Here is a 19,426-nt window from a genome sequence, read left to right as displayed (position 1 = left end):
AATACGTAATGTCGTATCTGTCCGTCTCAAATCTCAACTGCAGGGGCAGAATAATCCCCTAGTCAGTGGAAAAACATATCTCAACGCAGTCTACCCCTGAGATTGAAGCAAGAAGAGGAGAAAGAACGCAGAGAATCACCCAACACGGAAGACACTGAGTGTTGAAGAAGAGAATGTCAAAAGCTCCTACAACAGAGGTTCTAGTTTTAGTACAGAGAGAAGAAAGAGACACAGGTGAAGATGGTTTTGTGAAAGAGCAAAACACAATTAGCCAGATTAGTGTGTTTAGTATGGGACTGACACTTGTAGAGCATATTTTAATGGAATAGATGTGGACTACATTGAAGTGGAAATACCAGCTGAATAGTGTGAGTGTAGCCTGAGGCTATGTCAACACTAACGCGTTTTTGTTTGAAAATGCATCGTTTTCTCTCCATTTTGGCATCCGGTCCACACTGAGACGGCGTTTTCGCTGATGGAAAGAGCAGTGGTTTGAAAAAACTCTTGAAAACAAATACATCTGAAAACCGTGGATTTGCGTTGCAGTGTGGACAGCAAAAACGGAAACTTTCTAAAACGATGACGCATGTTAACCTTATGATGCAGTCATGTGACCAATTAAACTAAGATAGCGGAGGGCATTACACAGCAGTTGTTTTGTTTGCTCTCAATTTTGACAGTCCTACTAAAGATTAATATCAGTCTGTACATGCTCCAGATTTCTTGAAATTATTTAACTCTCAATCACTTTTGCAACTTTTTACTTTTGTGTTACTCACAGCAACAAGTCCACCTCATTGTTAGTCCATTTAAAAAGACTGTGCTTTTCCTCAACATTTTGCTGTCACGTTTCAAAGAGCCGGTGTTCTGGGAATCCATCCTACCTAACATACCATCCTACCCGTTGTTTCTGCACATGCGCAAAACCATCCTACCTTTGTTAATCTGAGCTACAAGCATACTTTAACAGATAAAATTCAGTGGCAAACCATCCTAACTTTGTCAATAACAGCTAGAAACATACTCTGATGGGTAAAATTAAGTGCCAAACCATGATACCTTTGTGAATGTTACCTACAAGCATACTTTAACGGGTAAAATTAAGTGGCAAACTGTCCTGGCTTTTTGAATATGAGCTACAAGCATACTCTGATGGGCAAAGTTAAGTGGCAAACCGTCATACCTACTTAAATTTGTGCTGGAATTACTCTGTGACAGCAGAAATCTGCATAAACTACTTACGGTAGGACGTTTTGCCAAAGTACGATGGTTTGTCAGAACACCAGAAAGTAATTAAGCAGCAGACAGAAATGAGGCAGGTCAAATATTTTTGCGTTTCACCCATGCGCAGTACTGGCATGTAAGCGTTTTCGGCCGTTTCAATGTGGACACGCAACGCTGTGAAAACGACTGAAAATGCTAGTGTGGGCATGGAATGTTTTTAGAAGAGAACGCCGTTTTCCAATCTATCCGGGCTAGTGTGGACGCAGCCTCATTCTTCTCTCAACGTCTTCACAATAAACTGTGAACAGATACCGAGGAGAGCAGCAGAAGACCTCATCCAGGAGCTGTTGAAGTACGATTCTTTTTGATGGTAGCAATCAGGCGGAGACTTTTACTTCCAAAATCGGACGTCTTCATTTGTTCTGGGAGCAGGCGCGATATTGGCCCATTTTTGGGGGTGCTTCAGCCAGAGCGATGGCGGCTGAGACGCAGCGGAGCGGAGGTGTGAGTGTCTGGCTTAAAACGGGACATGTTAGCTGCATTTAACATTCAGTTACTATTTATATAGTTAGGTAGGACTCAGGCCATGTTTCTTTTTAGCAGAAAAACATCACACCCAGGTAACCTGCACTGTTGAAAACGTCTTTTCTGACGATGTTTGCAACTCTACAATCCGTCCTACTCTGTAGTAAAATCAGCAACATCTAATCGTCCTGTTGCTCCCATTGAAATTTATATAGACTATTTAAAATCTAAAACTTAAGATTGTCCGTAGCCTACTGTTGTTACCACTGTCCTGTTTGCAATGGATACTGAGAGAGGACTTTTTGTTAGTGATCTTAATAGTATTTTTTCATATTAATATAAATTTTCATCTAATTGAATACAATCTATTTGTGTATGATTGTCAGTCCAAAGAGGGAGAGAGGAAAGAGGGGAATGTGAGGAGAAAGTACAAGGTCAGGAAGAATCAGGTAAGAAAACAGACAGGAAATAGTGACATGCAAAACAGTTAAACTTAAAAGAGAAAAAACCTGATTTTAATCATACAATCTGGAAGTTGTGTTCTCCCTATATTAAAGCTGCTATACAGAATCTGCAAAACAAACTGGGTTGAAACATTTTTGACCCTCTTTACCAACATTCCAACATAACATCATCATTGATTAGGGAGATTAAAAATAATGATATATTTTATGTGGTTCAGCCACAACTCTATTAAAACCTCAGCCAGTTATAGGTAGGCCAACTTTTGGACCATCTAGTTGTCTGTATGACTGCTGCAGTACATACATCACATTTGCACACTATCAGAAAGTGCCAAACGGTTCCCTGGTGGAGTGAGGAGCTGTAAAGAGAAGCAGAGCGCTCTGTTTATATTCTAAAAGTGTTTTAAGCTTGTTCCAAAGATTCTGTACTGCAGCTTTAAATGTTTTCCAAAAGCACACATACACTTATCAGTGTTTCTCAAACTTTTTACAGTGTGTAGCACCTGATAAAAATGTCAAGCTCTCCTATGAAAGCATGAAACTCATAAATCTTACAACACAAAATTATTATTATTAAATTAGTATCTGTAGTAAAGATTTTTTCATACATTGTATACATTCTACCACAGGCAAAGTTGCCTCCATTTTTATAGTTTTTATTTAATATTTTGTAATAATTTATTCTGTTTTGGGAGTGTTTTTTAATGTTTCTGTATTATACATTATACACATTAAAAGTGAATCTCTGTCCAAAAAATGCACTCAGTTTACTTTTTACTCACTATGAGTATCATTCATTATTCTCCCCCAGTAATTAAGGTTAGGATATGTATTTTTTTTTTTTATTCCAATCCATTCTTCTTTTGCAGCAACAACATTTAAGGATGCAGGGACTGACAGCACCCCCAAAGCTCTGATCCTAGAATCGCCCCTGGCTGGGAGTAAATAAAATACAGATGCATCTGGAGATCATCCTATGAAGTCCTATTCTAAAGGCTGATCTGAGGAGCATTCCTCACACACACCTTTATAGCGTAAGGGGGGACGGGCGGCGGGGGTAGCCCTTTGCACCCCTGCTCAGTAGGCTTCCGCTACTCTCTCTCTATTATTCACCCTGGGGTTGCCCTCCCCCAGGCTTGTACCTGTGGCTTCCTTTCCTGGGGGTGGGGGTTGGCTGTTCTCCTGCCCTGCACCCTTTGTTCATATTCAAAGACTATTTTTCTGTATGTATTCTTACCCTCTAGCAACCGCCATTTCATAATGTTGCAAGCAATCACAAACTCTACAGTCTGTCTAACTCCAGTGTATACCAAGCAATCTATTATTCTCAACAGAGCTAAACTCAACATAAACTGAACCCACATTAAAGTTAGCTAATGCTTACCTTTAGATGAGCCCACAGAAACTCCGTGATGAAGCTGGAAGTCTTTCCAAAGACAGGAAACAGATCAGGGAGCAGAGACCCACGTGGTTCACGCTGATCTCAGCTACAATCCAGGAGACAAGGGTGTGCAGATCGATGCAGATATCGATCCAAACGTTGGTAGTGTTATTTGTTCCTGTAAGTTCACTACTTTACTCCCATTTCGTGAAAAAGCAGCTCTCTCTGCGCGACTCCTCTCCTGCACACACACTTTGCTCCGCCCCTTTTTCCCGGCTCTGCTGTGATTTGTGGCTGTGCGGTCACGTGACTCAGCGTCACAAGGTATCCACGTGATGTGTTATTTCAAAATCAGCGTGTACTCTGATTTTTCGACGCTACTCAGTCGACATGATGACATGACGTGGTTCTGCAGCATCACACATTAGCATGTTTTATCTCATTATCTATGACCTCAGCGCATTGAAAATAACCCTAAAAGCCTTTTAAGACTGATATGAATTAATTTAGAACTCACTGTAAAGAAAAGGCGGAGAGCAAACCAACAAAAAGCTGGGGATTGCACAGAACTCGATCCTACGTCCACACGTACACGGGTATTTTTGAAAACAGAGATTTTCCGTTTTCGTTTTAAAAAAGATCCCGTCCACATGTAAATGCAGAAATGAAGGAAAACGCTGCTAGGATTATGCCAAAGCAGCAGGTACCGATATATTCCTGAACGTGTAGAAATGTTGGCCAATCAGAAGTCTAGAAGCCTCGGTGGGAAATAGTAAACAAAGATTGGGCATAGAAGCAGAACCGAGTCGTATGTGTGGAGGGACAGTAACTGTGTCTGTATATGTAAGCATTTAAACACTGCAGAGAGTACAATTAACAGTAACAGTATTGTAGAAATTCATTTCACTGAAACAAAACGTGGCGCACAGTGTGACGTCAAAAAAGGCGCACATCTTTGACGCTGCGTTTTCTCCGTTTTCCTCATCCACGCGTAAATGCAAAAACGGAGTTTTCGAAAATAGACATTTTTAGAAATCTCCGTTTTCAAAAATACCCAGGTACGTGTGGATGTAGCCTGAGTTTTTATGTGTTTTGGAGTATGTACTTGCTGCTTTGTCTCTAGGGGCCACCGTAAATATACTTTTATTTAGTCACTCCACATAAAATGTAATAAATAAATCATATAATACAAAAACCAACTAGTCACTGTTCAACTTTTAACTATTTAAATTTTCAGCTTTTCCTTTTAAGCAAATTTAAAATGAAACAACACAAAATGCTGCAAACCACAACACAATTAAATATAAATTAAGATATGAAAAAGAAGATGCATATACTCTGTCATATGGGCCTGCATGAATAAACTTTCTGAATCCTTTATCATCTGCAACTGAAAATAGTTGTGGATGATTATTATACCTTTTTAATGTGACGTTGTTGTCCCTGGCTCTCTTTCTCTGTCTCTCCCTCCCGCTCCCTCCGCCCCTCCCCCCTCTACCCAGCGCAAAGCACAAGGCTCGTGTGCGGAGTGAAGCGGGAAAATAGTGCGAGAGAGAGAGAGGGTGAGAGAAAGAAAAAAAAACCCACGGCTCGCGATAAGGAGCCGGCTCGCGTCGTTCACTTCAAAGATCCGGCTCTAAGAGCCATTTCGTTCGCGAACGACCCATCACTATTTGCTAAGGACTCAGGGAAAGAGAGGATCGGTGCTGAGAATTGGAACAGCCTTTTTTTAGTAGTGCACACAGCCAACTCTCTCTGCTGAATATGTAAAAAATAAAAGTGTTACTGTGTTACATGCCTAAATGTTGCTCATGGTCTGATGGGAAATAATGTTTTATGTTCTTTAGCACATCGAACAGTCAGCTGTTCACAGAGTTCATGTTTAAACGATGAAACAGTTTGTACTGATGCATCTCTCCTCTGGATAAATCTGTACCCGAGTCCTGATCCTCAGAACACTTTGCACAGTGCTCAGTGATTTCTATCAGAACAGTTATTTCTGAAATTAAAAGCATTTTGATTCTCCTTCAGCCTCCTCTGATTTATCCCAATTTCCCTGCTGTTTTCAGAGAGAAACACTTGCATGAATCAAGAGCTTACTCTGTATTGTTGAGCCACTAATTGCTGCTGCTCTCAGCAGAAAGCTGATTTTTACTGAAGTGGCTTCTTCATAGAGAGATTAAAGCACACTGTTAGTAGATCATCCTGCAATTGTGACATCACGATAATTTGCCTCACTTTATAAATCTGTCACTTCTATAACATATAAAATTAAATACATAATAAAATAAGGACTTTGTGAATGACTTTGTTGACATCTTGGCTGAATACATGCCAAAATATGATTGTGTTCTTATTGTTGGGGATTTTAATATTCATGTGTGTTGTCTTGATATACCCATGGCAAAGGGCTTTTTTAAGCCTTGTTTATTCTTTTAATCTGGTGCAATGTGTGACTGGTCCCACACATGAACGTGGACACACACTTGATCTTGTTTTATCTCATGTTTTTCTGTTTTTAATGTAGAGATTTGTGATGCTGTGTTTTCTGACCACAGTCCTGTGATGTTTGAAGTTCCTCTTGCCTTTACCTCAGTTATACCTCACGCTGCTGCTCGACGCTGTTACGTTTTTAACTCCTCCACTGCTGAGCAGTTTTCAACAGTTTTTAACCAGACCTGTAAAATCCCAGAGTTTTTATGCAGCCAGACCGAGGAACTGAGCTCATGGTTTTATTCCACCTGCCAGACATCTTTGGCCTGTTTGGGACATGGCTCCATTAAAATCCAGGCAGTCTAAAACTAAATCTGAGCCCCGGCTGAACGACACAACCCGAGTTGTCAGATACGAGTGCCGTCGAGCTGAGCACAAGTGGAAAAAGGACAAATATAAGTGTCATTCCAGATACTAAAGGAATGTTAGCGTCAATATCAAAAACCAGTAAAAGATGCCAAAAGAAAACACTTATCTGACATTTTTCTGTCAAACTGTCACAACTCGCGTGTTTTATTTAAAGCTATTAACTCTGTTTTTAGTGCACCACATACTGAATGTATCGAGCCCTTCTCTGCACCCTGTGAAAGTTTTTTACACTTTTTTAATTGAGAAGGTCTCCTCCTCCAGGGCTCAAATCTCTCCTTGTGCTCAGACCATCAGTCTCTGCTTCCTGCTCTGCTGTCTTTGAGGGGTTTGAGCCGTTGACTTTGTCCTCTTTAAAGGAGACTGTTGATCGTTTTAAGCCTTCAGGGTCTCCAAATGATGCTGTCCCTCCTCGACTCTTATAAGAGGTTTTACCTACAGTTGGACCTTTGGTTCCCCAGCTGGCAAATGTTAAGATTCAAAAATTGGAGAAAAGGAGTACGGCGGGCTCACAACCAAATAACCACTCTGGTCCAGAAGGTATGATCAAAGCGAAGATTTATTGGTTACACGCGTGGAGTCCAATACTGTGCAGATTCAGCATTGAACTGTCTTACAATAGTCAAAACAAAGACTTTATAGGGGTGAAATAGTACAGCCCCCCTTCTGTTGCCAGGCAGACACAATATCTCCTACGTCAATCCAAAACCACAATGACTTTTAACATAGTTTATAAGAACATCGTCTCGTCTCCATCCAGGTGTCTTCCTGTTGTCCCCGGACGCTCGCTTATTTGTCTGGAACATCAGGCACACGTTCTGCACAAACTATCACATACGCACGCACAATTTTGCAGTCGCAAGCAAAACATGATTAACTTTTACCTATATAAATGAGTCTATCTAATATGTGTGTGCATGTGTGTGTATGTGTGTGTCAGCCTCTGCTTGCACTTTGTTTCACCTCTCAGCTCCCCCGTTGCACTTCTGACCTCTCACCAGAACAGGGGCTCATCCTTACATGTAATAACCTAATTGGAACTATATATGTAATATGTTGAGTAAATATTTTAATCAAGAACCTCTACTAAAAACTTAATCAAAAGATATAGATACATAAAAGATACTAAAGAATAACCTGATTGTTCATAACCTACTCAAAATACTTACACTCAGACTCTGCTTTCAGTTTCACTTTTGCAAAGCATACTCTGCACAAGCCTGTGTTTCCTGTCAAGACCTTTTAGGCCCAAAGTTAGACCTTTTCTTCTATAAAGTAATGTGGCCAGCAAATACGTATTCAGATTATAAATTTAAATCTCAATAATTCCCCCTTTTTGTGTTTAAACCATAGTTTGATGTCAGGTGTAGTCCCTAAAGATTGTAAACATGCTGTAGTCAAACCGCTGATTAAAAAAAAACTGTTCTTGATCCAATGATTCTTGCAAATTACAGGCCTATCTCCAAACTACCTTTTCTTTCCAAAATTCTTGAAAAGAGAGTTCACAGTCAATGAGTGACCTTCCTGGAAAAGCAATATGTTTTACAGGTTTTCCAATTTTTTAAACCCTTTCATAGCACTGAATCAGCCCTTTTAAAAGTTTTTAATGACATATTTTTAGCTACTGACGCTGGGGACTGTGTTGTTCCTGTGCTTTTAGATTTGACAGTTGCGTTTGATACTGTGGATCATGCATTTTACTGATGATTTGGTGAATTTGAATTATTCTGTAGCATGAGAATGACCCCAAGCATACAACCAAAGTCATTAAGAGCTATCTTCAGTGTAGGGAAGAACAAGAAGTACTGGAAGTGATGGTACAGCCCCCCACAGAGCCCTGAACATCATCGAGTGTTTCTGGGATTACATGAAGAGAGAGAAAGATGTGAGGAAGCTGGTAGGAACAAACTACCAGACGAGTTCCTTCAAAAACTGTGTGCAAGTGCACCTAGAAGAATTGATGCTGTTTTGAAGGCAAAAGGTGTTTACACCAAGTATTGATTTGATTTATCTTTTGTTCATTCACTGCATTTTGTTGATTGATGAAAATATGGTGACTTTCAGCTAGCAGGGCTCAAATTAGAGCACCAATCAGTCATATTTGTAGGTTATTGTTACACCCCAGTCTAGGGGTACAGAAACCTAACATAAGGGTTAGAAAGGAAGTGACCCCGCCCTGGTCCCAAAAACCATACTCAGAAGCCAATCTTTGAAGTGAACGGTGGTTTATTTGTGTCTACACTGAAAAACTTAACTCTGGGATGAACAAAGCCCAAAATACCCCCCCCCCCCGCCCCCCCCTCCCCCAAAACAAAAACAAAAAGAAGAACAAGCTAAGTCAGGAAAGGAGGTGCTATCTAAACCCTATGTGAAACAAAAACGAAACAAAAGACACATGCTACACCTAACTCCCTAACTGAATTAAAGAGGAGAATATTAAGGCAGCTCATCACTTCTGCTTCAGTGCCTATTTACAGTTTACTATTTACAAGTGAAAATGTGTCTACACACTATGTACAAAGCTCTGTAGGTCTCAAGAATCACACACACGAATATCATAAAGTTTGGAGGCCAAGGATGGCTCTGCTGCTGCTGTCAGTTGCTGCCGCCAACAGCTGCTGGTGAGGGATGTTTTAAAAACAGCCACATGATGAGGGGACCAATAACGCGCCGCCAGCTCTCCAATCAGGAAGGACCTGTAGATACTTAAAGACACAGCACAGAAACAAACTCTAAACGGCCAGGGCCGTAACAGTTATTGCCAATAACCTTCAACTATTAATGTCTCCTGTATTAGAACAAAATAAGAGAAAACAGATAACCACTTGTTAAAACCTCCCAATTCTTTTGATCTTTGGGCTGAAGGAAGGACAATACTCGGTGTATAAATGCTCAATCAACAATCTTTTATTCCATACAACACTTTTGAGCATAAACCATCTGGAGGGGAGATGAGCGCGGGAGGGTGTCCGCCTGATCTCGAAGTGTCTGAGCGTTCCTCAGATTCTTATAGCTTCAGCCCCCCTCCACCTAGTCCTGAAACCTAAACATTCACATTCTTTCTCTCTCAGTGAGCCTAAGTTATGACCTTGGCTTCCTATGCAGTATGTTCTGTTCTTTTCTAATCAGACAAATAAGGTGATGACTCTCTGAAAACAGTATTTCTTATACCTCAGCAGTATACTGCATCATAAAACAATATCATTCATTCACAATAAATCAGCAGTCTAATGTAATACAAATCAGTTTAATAAATGTAATAGTTATCACCTTCTTCTAATTCAGAAGTATAATGCAAACTAAAACTACATAATGATTATACTCTCTATAATAAGAAGTATGATGCGGCTTACAGCAGTATAATGATTCACTCATTTCGATTACAGGCATAGGATAACATATGATAGAATAATAATCTAACAATTCCCCCTTTGATCTCTTTTTAAAGAGATCACTTACACCTCATAATCCAGTTTTGCGAGGTCCATTTCTTCTTCTTAGTCCTAAGACCCTCTGTCCCCCTTTAACGGGTGGACCAGATGTGGGACGACCTCTGTGTTTGCGCAGTTCAGATGCAAGAAAAACTATGATTACAACAACAACAGTAGTTACAGATGACACTCCCCAGTTCTCCCACAGCTTTATTTTGGTGCTCCAGTTTCCCCAACCTCATCTTGGTGCTACCTTGTACCCTCAAATGTACTTAGACTAGATCCTCTGTCTAAGGAGCTTTTAACCTTTATTTTATTGCTGCAGCTACCAGTGTCTTCCAGTCGGGTGATTCTCTGCTCTTCTTTCTTTAACCTCAGGGGTTAGACCACCCTTCAGTCGTTGCACAGATCAGGGGATTATTCTGCCCCTATCTCAAACAGCGATCTGTGTATTCTGGGGTCACCGCCGTGTCCCCCTTTTTACCAAGAGCCTCTCGAACCTCGTTGGCCTGGTGATCCTGGATTTCGCCAACCTCTTCATGGTTATTGCTGTGCTCATTGGATCCATCCTCCCGAAGTCACTAGTCGGAGCCCAAACGCCATGACACTTGACCTTAGTTGCTATCTTGGGAGACTCTATGTCTGTCTCTGCTGCGAAGGATCCTCGTATCTCTGTGACCTCGACTGGTGTCTGTTCCGTTCTCTGTAAGGCAGAAAACCAAAACACCTCTCCGCCTAGCCTTGATAATCAGATGTTGTTATCTACTGTTTGTTTTACTGATGCAAATTTGGTTTAGAATATATGTTCAGGACTCTCTGACCCAGGGACTTATTCTAATCATAATCTATGTATGTGTAAACGTATACATACAACAAGACAAACCACACCTTGGTCACACCAACCCTTTCTCCACCCTGAGGATGTCCAACGCCATCCTGGACTGTCAAAGGTGACTTTAACGCCGACTGTTCTGACAGTCCTGTTTATTGCGTTACCTGGTCAGATTACTATGAGGGGCCGTACAAGCCAAAATTCATTCTTTCACTCTCACACACATACATTCTTCTTTCACACACATATATTGTCACTCTCACACACATACATTCTTCTTTCACACACATATATTGTCACTCTCACACACATACATTCTTCTTTCACACACATATATTGTCACTCTCACACACATACACATACGGGGTATTCGTAAGTCGGGGTTCCACTCTAAATAGATAAAACATGTGAATAAAGTGTGAAAGTTTCCACCCTGGTAGATTTTCTTGAATCTTTGATTAAAATAATACTGGTGGGCACCATTGTTACCCTTCAGCTGGTGGCTGGTGAGAACACAGACGAAACCAAGACAACCAGAGCACGAAAGGAAACAGACTAAATGAGGAAGAACCTACGAACCAGGAAATACAAAAGACTAAACTGAACCATGAATAACAGTAAAACACACAAACCCAGGACAATGACACTGACATTAAACCACAACAAATAGCACACATGTGGTGTGTGTCTGCTTTCCTGCCTCTTTAGCCCCAGTGGGGTTTTTTTGGTTTGAAATGACCTCATGATTACATCACTGCTCCTCACACATGATGTGCTTCTTTAGGCTCCACCTGGTGGAGACCTCCAACTCACACTGTTCACAGCTGAGTGTGAAGCAGACGGTCCTCAGCCTGAAAAGGGTGAAGTGCCCACTCCTGTTTGTGAAGGAGTTACCGCTCCAAGTGGAGGAGTTTAAGTATCTCTGGGTCTTGTTCACTAATGAGGGGAGAGACTGACAGACGGCTCGGGGCTGTGGCTGCAGCGAGCTCTGGGAAGTGACCGAAAGAACGACATCTTGGATACAAGTGGCGTATAAGAGCTTTCTCCGAGGGCTGGCTGGCCTCTCCCTTAAGAGACAGGGGACAGATTGGTGTGGCATGAGAGGCGGAGCTGGCACTGGATGGATGTTTTGTGTCTCCACCAGTGTTGGTGTCACATGTTACTTTGTAACAGCTTTGTGTTCATATGTTACTTTGTAACACGTTACTGTAATCATATTACATTTTTCAGTAATTCAGTAGGGATTTGTGTTGTTGTGGGACTCAAGTCTGAAGTTCATATTATTACATGGTGGTTATGTGACAGTGCATATCAAATCATTTTACAGAGTAACGAGAAAGTAACAACGAGTAGAGTAAGAGTTACTTTCTCCAGTGAGTAATTAAGTAAAACTCTACATTACTGTAGAGGAAAGTTACGAATAATACATGTAATAGATTACTCTTCCTGAGTAACAACTTACAACCACCAGCTTCACCCCTCCCCTCCCCCTCCAGCTGTAGGCTTTAACATTGAGTTTCCCCACACATGTTTACAGACGAGTTAGAGAGCAAGAGAAGAAGAGACTGATTCACAAATGTCTTTGTTTCTGCTCTAACCTTACCCAAACAATGCTGCTCTACAACTTTAGACTACCAGCCACAAAGACAACAGCTGGAGAAACATCTGTCTACCTCTGACATCCACCACCTCATTCATACAACAAACACACATGAACAACCAGGAAGCAGCTTCACCTCTGATCACACACACACACACACACACACTCAACTCTACTCACTCACCTGGAGGAGGAAGAACTCTCAGTTTGATGATGCTGTGTATCCATGAGCGAGTTTCATGCATAAATAAATGACACTCGTATGTTCCAGCGTCATTAATCATCACATCCTTCAGAATCAAAGACACGTCTCCATCCTTCATCGGTCTGTCCTGCAGATTCACCCGGTTCTTAAAAGATGGATGCTGGTGATCTGGATCGAAGTGACCATCCTGGTAGAAAAGCACTTTTTCATCTCCCAGGTCAGCTCTGCTCCACTTTACAGCTGTGATGTTGTTGTTTGGAGCTCGACATGTCAGAGTGATGTCCTGTCCAGACTCAGCTGTGAAAGATGGTTCTGGAAAAGGAAACAACACAGAGCAAAGAGATTAAAGCTTTATGAAAAACTGTCAATGGGTCATCCTCTTACTCACAGTGCTGCTCTTAACTAGATGATTAACCACTAGGACTGGGCGATATATCGAGCTTTTAAATATATCGATATATTTTTATATGAGATATGAGATGTGACACTATCATTTATATTGATATAGTATATGTTGTGGAGCCGCAAGTTTGCCTCTCTTTCGTCCACTTTTGTCTCTATGCGGCTCACCTCTCTCCTTCACTGAACACAACTCCTTTGATACAGACCAAGTATCAAAGAGGAGCTGGTCTGTAAAAAGAAAACATTTGGAGATTACTATTATTATTACTATTATTATTACTATTATTATTCGGAGACGGTTTGGATTCAAAGTGTCAGAATAATGTATTCTGTAGAGAATTTTGGGAAAGAGTCCCAACAAAGGTTCGAGGACTACTAGTATTTTCAGCATTTACAACAACACCATCAAGTGCAGAATTTAGAGTGTGTGAAACTGCGTGCTGTATCCCAGACCGCGAAGTCTTCCCAGCCTCCTGCCCTGAAAGAAACCGCCTGTCACGGTCCTGGGCCTGTGGCCCAGTGTTTTGATTCTATATTATTATTTATTGGTTTGCTTTCCTTTTGGTTCTTGGCTTATGACTGCTGGTGTTTTGGTTTCTGTTCTATATTTCTTAGCTTGTTCCTTTGCCCCTGATGTAACTCTGGCCCCTGTACAGTGTCCTCCTGTTCTTGGTCAGAGTTATCTGTGTTCAGTCTGTGGATTTCCTGTTTTATTGTGAAGGTTCATATCTTATGTCAGTATTTCTAGTTTCGCTTCTTCTGTCTCGTTTAGTCTAATTTCTCCCAGCTGTGTTCCCACCTGTTCCTCATTCCCTCATGTTCCTGCCTGGGTATTTATAGGCTGTATCCCAAATTAAGGGGTTGAGGCTGCATTAAACTATGCAGCCTCAATGGTCCTCAAGGGCCGCGTACTCAAAGACCGCTAAGGCCGGAAGTGCGAGGCTTGTGAAATGGAATGGTCCAGCCTCTGTCACACTGCCCAGGTTGCCTAGCAATCATGATAGCTGGAAATGTGTGGTTGACAGAAATGAAGAAGAACATATTTCCTTCATTTTTTTGTTTGTTTCTACATGAGCTTTGTGTGATTTAATAAGTATCTGAGGCTGAGACCACAGGACTGTAAAACATGATTGTTGGCCTTCATTTCTGTACTGGACAGTCATTTAAGATTAGCTACTAAATAACAATTAGCTAATGTTGTGCATGAGACTAAAGTCAGTGTAAATATGATATGGCCAATATTATAGTTATTATATTAATCATCATAAGTTATTACAGCAGTGAGTTTGAAGTCTCAAATCAAATCACTTCTATTGTCACATCACATGTGCAGGTACACTGGTACAGCACATGTGAGTGAACTCTGTGTCTAATAATGAGCTTCAGTAAAGATTCAAGTTCCAGTTATTTATAAGTCCTATCACCTTAAATCTTCACTCAAAGACAAGTATCTTTGACAGTGCATATATAGATGTATCATATATAAGAGACAAATGTTGTTCCTTCAGTATGTTGGCATTACTAAATTTGGCTCAATGCTTACATATATGTGTAAAAAGCAAATGTACGAGCTGTGATAACTGTTTCTGATAGAATGAAGAGTAGACTGATATATGAAATATTTCTTTATTGGGTGAGAAAATCAGACCATGTCATAACTGCTTTAAGTCATACAGAATAGATATCAGAGCCTTAAACAGGCTGACTTCTGCTAAATGGGTCAAACTGGGCAGAAAGTAAACAAACACATAACATCCTTATAGAATATGATGTAACACTATAGATCAACTTAGCTCAGAATATATAAAGCATATAAACAGTTACAGCAATATGATGCAACAAACACAGCAGTACTACTAATCCAAAATACTCAAAGCTTCATAGAACTGAAACAAACATTTATTTTTAGCTCCATTCTGCTGCTGATACATACTTTAGGTTTCTGAATATTAAACTTGTTTCTGCCTTTCATAGTGTGTAACTTGAAGGCCCTGAGTACTTTCTCCCACACTGAAAACACTGGAATGATAACATTATTTGAACATTACCTAATAAGACTGATTCAGGACAGACAATTAGTTATTCTAAACTTTCCTAGCAGTCCTTCACAAACAGGGAACAGTCTGTCTATTCTCTCCATCTGTCAGCTGCTGCTGGCTCTTCCTCCTCCTCTTCCTCACACACTGCTGAGTTTGTCCTGGTGGATCATCAGGGGTGCAAAGCCTCACAGATGATGTGCAGCAGTGGGTCCCTCAGTCTGTCCTCACTCTGGACACTTGCAGTTGTCACACATGGAAATCAAATATGTGATAAGCTGCAGGATTCAAACACAAGTGTAACTTATAAATACATGTTCATACTTTTATTCTACAATCAGAGAGAAAGAAACAGAGAGAGAGTTCAGGACAGACAGACAGACAGGTGACAGTCTCAGGTGTATACACTGCTACAAAACAGCACAAGAGAAGGAGGATTTAGTGTTTGTGTTATTACGAGTGCTGAACAAGAAGAGTTCCCAGATGGTACAGTGGACACATGTGTGACTCCTGTGATTAAAGCATCTTTCTTTCAGCTTAACGAGTGAACCGACAGCTCGTTCAAACACACGTTAAAGTCCGTTTGGCTCGACACCACCGAACAGAGGCAGCAATATAACATAGCTAACATCAACAGTGCAGTGAATCCTGCTTGTGCCGTGATATTCAGGACTGCAAACCGAGCAGCATCACTGACTTTCAGCTTGTTGTGTTTGCGGATATATGACTGACTTTAATTATCCATGAAATCATCACATTCTCTGTAAGATTAAGGTCAGCTATATGTATATATTTAGAAGTAGAGGCTTTAACACCAAGCTGACGCTGAAAGTACAAACATCACTAATGTCACATAACTTTGCCGACATGTGGCCAACAGTAATGTTTTAATGTTCTTCATTATTAAACATTCGCACATAAATAAGTGACATAATATTCAGTACTTACTTTTGCCAGTTCACTCTTCAGCCGCTCCCTTCTGCCGTATTTTGCGGCAAAATTATCCACACCCACCGCTGCGCTATGAATTGTGGGATATATGGGACCACGAAGCGTGCACCGGACCACGCTTGATATTTGGGGAAATCGACGGCTCATTTGGAGTATGCATTTGGAGTATGCATTTGAAGTACACTTTGAATTGGGATAGCCGTCGTCGCGTGGCGGTGACGTATTCGCACTTGAAATGCGTACTTCAAGCGTGCATACCCTGAATTGGGACACAGCCTTAGTGTGTGTGACGTGCAGCAGAACTATATAACCATGCTGGCTTCTAATGCTTTCAGACCTGAGCATATGTGTACGTGTTGCGGGTCTCCATTTCCGGAAATAATAAATAAAGATTATTTTTTGAGCTTTACCACTCTGAGTCCAGTCTTTCTCTGTCGCCAAAAGAATTCAAAAGAACGGAATTTAATACTTCTCTTAATAAAATTAATAAAATCTTAATAAAATTCCACAACACGTGTTAGAAGCAGGGTGTTGGGATGAGGCACCATCTAAAGATGTCCTTAAAAATATTTCATGGTCCCACAAAAAACAGAGACCTCATTTAAATGAGATGGCAAGTCTGCAAATGTTGATAGACAGACAGCAAGGACTTCCAAATGTCCGTCAGAGAGTCCTCCGACATCCTAAAGGGATAATGTTGTGGTCCAAAAACACTCTTCCAGTCTTTTACCAGAGGTGCAAAGAAGACATCGTTCATTTTGATGCCATAGGAAGCATTATCTGTAAAGATAGTGCTTCTGCTGCTCCATCTGTGTTACGCCGGTCTGCAGCCCCTAATCTCCTCAGTGTGTTCAGCTGTTGCTAATTGGCCACACCTAGTCAGGTGTGGATAAAAGCATACCTGAAGCAGGCTTTCAAGAAGCTCACTAGTATTCTCCTTGGTGGCGCCATCCGTTTTAGCCATCCTGCTATACCATTTTAAGATAAAACCTCTTCTCACAAACACTCTGGTATTCGTCTTATTTATGTTGCAGGCTTGAGCCGCGTTGTAACAGTCTATGAAGTCATTGTGAGAAATCCATTCAAGGGATCATCATCATTACCAATAGCAACATATGTGACATGTGATCACACCACTGCTTCTGTAACCTATTTTCTTCAAGCTTTTCAAACAGAGCTTACAAGAATGTATGGAAGCAGGGCAAACAAAAAGCTCTTGATGATTATATGTGATGGCTCTCTTGTGCTTCTACAGTCCATTTCAGTGACATTCTGTAGAGCAACTTTGGAAGAGCTTCTGGAGAGATACTTTCAACTTATCACTGGACAGTTAGACAGAGACAACTTTGATAAACCCATTCTCCACCAATGTTTAAGCCACATAATGAAGAACGCCAATGATCTTTGCAAAAACAGGTACGTGTGCTACAGTCTGTGAGTGTGAGTGTTATTTGTGTGCTTTCAGTTTTTATATATATTAAGTGCACAAATATATGGTCTTAGGATTCTGGTCCTTTTTGTTTATGGTTGAGTTGCAGTTTGATTTCTATTGTTTCTGCTTATGATTCGACTTTGTTACACTACGTAACTTGTGTTTAGTATTACTGCTTTGACATTGGTATTGTGTATCTTGGTGCGAAGATTTAAAGATTTTCTTTAAATCTTGTGAAATAATGAAGTTTATACATGTTTATTGTTTATATTCTTTATTTCACATAGAATTCCCCAAAATTAGAAATTAGGCAGGCACATATTCGGACTCTTGAAAGAAATGGATGACATAATTATAAGTGTAACAGTCCTTTTCAAAAGTCCATGCAGTGGACTAGAAGTTAAAAAACACGTAAACAACATCAAAATGCTGATGGATCAGAGGGAGAACATTGATGTTGGAGACACAGGCATCATTCCAGAGGACTAGAAGGTAATTATAAAAGAAGAATATATATGAAAAATGGCAAGCCTCCTCACAAGCTGGAGAAGGTTAATTCGGGCTCTGGAATGCATGCTGCTACCACTGGACATAATAAGAGGCCTGGACCTGTATCGATTATCGGCACTGGCGCTGTGAGTACTATCAGAACTGTGAAAACTAAATTGGTGAGCGTGTTTGCCACTAAATTTGCTCTGGATGTAGATGCAGAAACTCTTGCGCTGTATTTGAGAGAGAAACTCAAAAGAGATGTGACCTGTCAAAAAATTGCTAGTAAACGTAGCAGGTTCGGCTCTTTCAAGGTTACTGCTGAATGTAATGATGTAGGTGAAATGTACAATCCTGAACTTTGGCCTGAAGGGGCTCTGGTCCAGCGTTTTTATGAACCTCGTAAGCCCGGTACGGTGGTGCCAAGCTCAGGGGATCCAGTAGGGGAGATAACTGCGCCTTCTGGCACCAAAGTATCAACATGAAGATGTCTATTCGGGTATTATCTTACAACTGTCGTGGTCTACGTTTGGGACAGAGTGCAGGGGATAAAGCTCGACGGATTGTTGTGGACAGTCTGCTTGCAGAATGTGACATTTTATGCTTGCAGGAGACATGGTTGTCCAAACAGGACCTGGGAAAACTTAACTGTCTAAATGCAAGTTTTTTGGGAGTGGGGGAATCAACAACTGATCTCAGCACAGCAATAGTCAGAGGCAGAATACCTGGAGGGGTTGCTGTGCTCTGGGACAAAAAAATAGACCCTGTGATAAAGCCCATTAGACTGGATGTAGACTGGTGTATTGGTATACAATATACACAGAATAATAGTAGTTTTATCATTCTTAATATTTATACTCCCTATGAATCTTGTCAAAATGAGCAAGAATACCTCAGTAGGCTGGCTTTTATTAATGCATTTATTCAAGACAATGATACCTACAGTATATATGTTTTGGGTGATTTTAATGCTGATCTCACAGACAGCAGCTCTCGGTTTGCTAACCACTGTTACGAGTTCGTAATTGAGGATGAGAGTAAAACAATGATAGTCCAGAAGAGGTCGGTCAAACAATTGATTTTAATGAATGCACGCCGCGTGGAGAGGTGTAAACTGCAAAACATCAGTTGTACATCTCTACCCAAAATACACTCTAGATTGCTTTTATAACATCAGGGTATTGTAACGCCCCCTCTTGCGTTTACAAGCACATAATTTGCATGTAGAGAACATTCATGTATTTTAAGAGATAACTGCAGACACAGAAGTTCCCCTTTCTGGCATCCATCCAAATATGGTGATGATCTCAGGCCTTTGAGGTCCCCATGGACTTGTCCTCCTTGTGTCACCTGTTGCTAGGCAAACTCAAATGCAACAAGAAGCTGAATACATTCAGGCCTTTGCTCAGCTACTATTTTACTTGTAACAATATACTCAGCATATGAGTTTTGATATATATATTTAACTCAATCATTTTAAAGTGGTTATAACTGCACCTGTCATAAACATGTTAATATTTGATTATGATAACCCCTGTAATACAAATTATAACATAATGCCAACAGCTTCAATAAATGCTTTGATGAAATGATAA

The 19,426-nt window shown here is 40.7% G+C and overlaps 1 protein-coding gene across 1 annotated transcript in view; it reads right to left on the bottom strand.

Moving 5' to 3' along the window:
• The window catches only part of LOC134623907 (zinc finger protein ZFP2-like), a 37,223-nt gene extending 20,349 nt beyond the window's left edge, over positions 1 to 16,874 (bottom strand). Inside the window, exons 1-4 of the mRNA XM_065470036.1 lie at positions 16,838 to 16,874; positions 12,501 to 12,833; positions 11,674 to 11,783; positions 3,598 to 3,690 (exon numbers count right to left, since the gene is read on the bottom strand). Of these exons, the coding sequence (XP_065326108.1) occupies positions 3,598 to 3,690; positions 11,674 to 11,783; positions 12,501 to 12,833; positions 16,838 to 16,874 (573 nt within the window). The remainder of the gene's footprint in view (positions 1 to 3,597; positions 3,691 to 11,673; positions 11,784 to 12,500; positions 12,834 to 16,837) is intronic.
• Positions 16,875 to 19,426: the final 2,552 nt, after the last annotated feature.

The sequence above is a fragment of the Pelmatolapia mariae genome, linkage group LG3_W, assembly GCF_036321145.2.
Source record: "Pelmatolapia mariae isolate MD_Pm_ZW linkage group LG3_W, Pm_UMD_F_2, whole genome shotgun sequence".
Classification (NCBI taxonomy): Eukaryota; Metazoa; Chordata; class Actinopteri; order Cichliformes; family Cichlidae; genus Pelmatolapia; species Pelmatolapia mariae.
The sequence above is the reverse complement of the archived record's forward strand: the minus strand, read 5'-3'. Positions and strand labels throughout refer to the sequence as shown.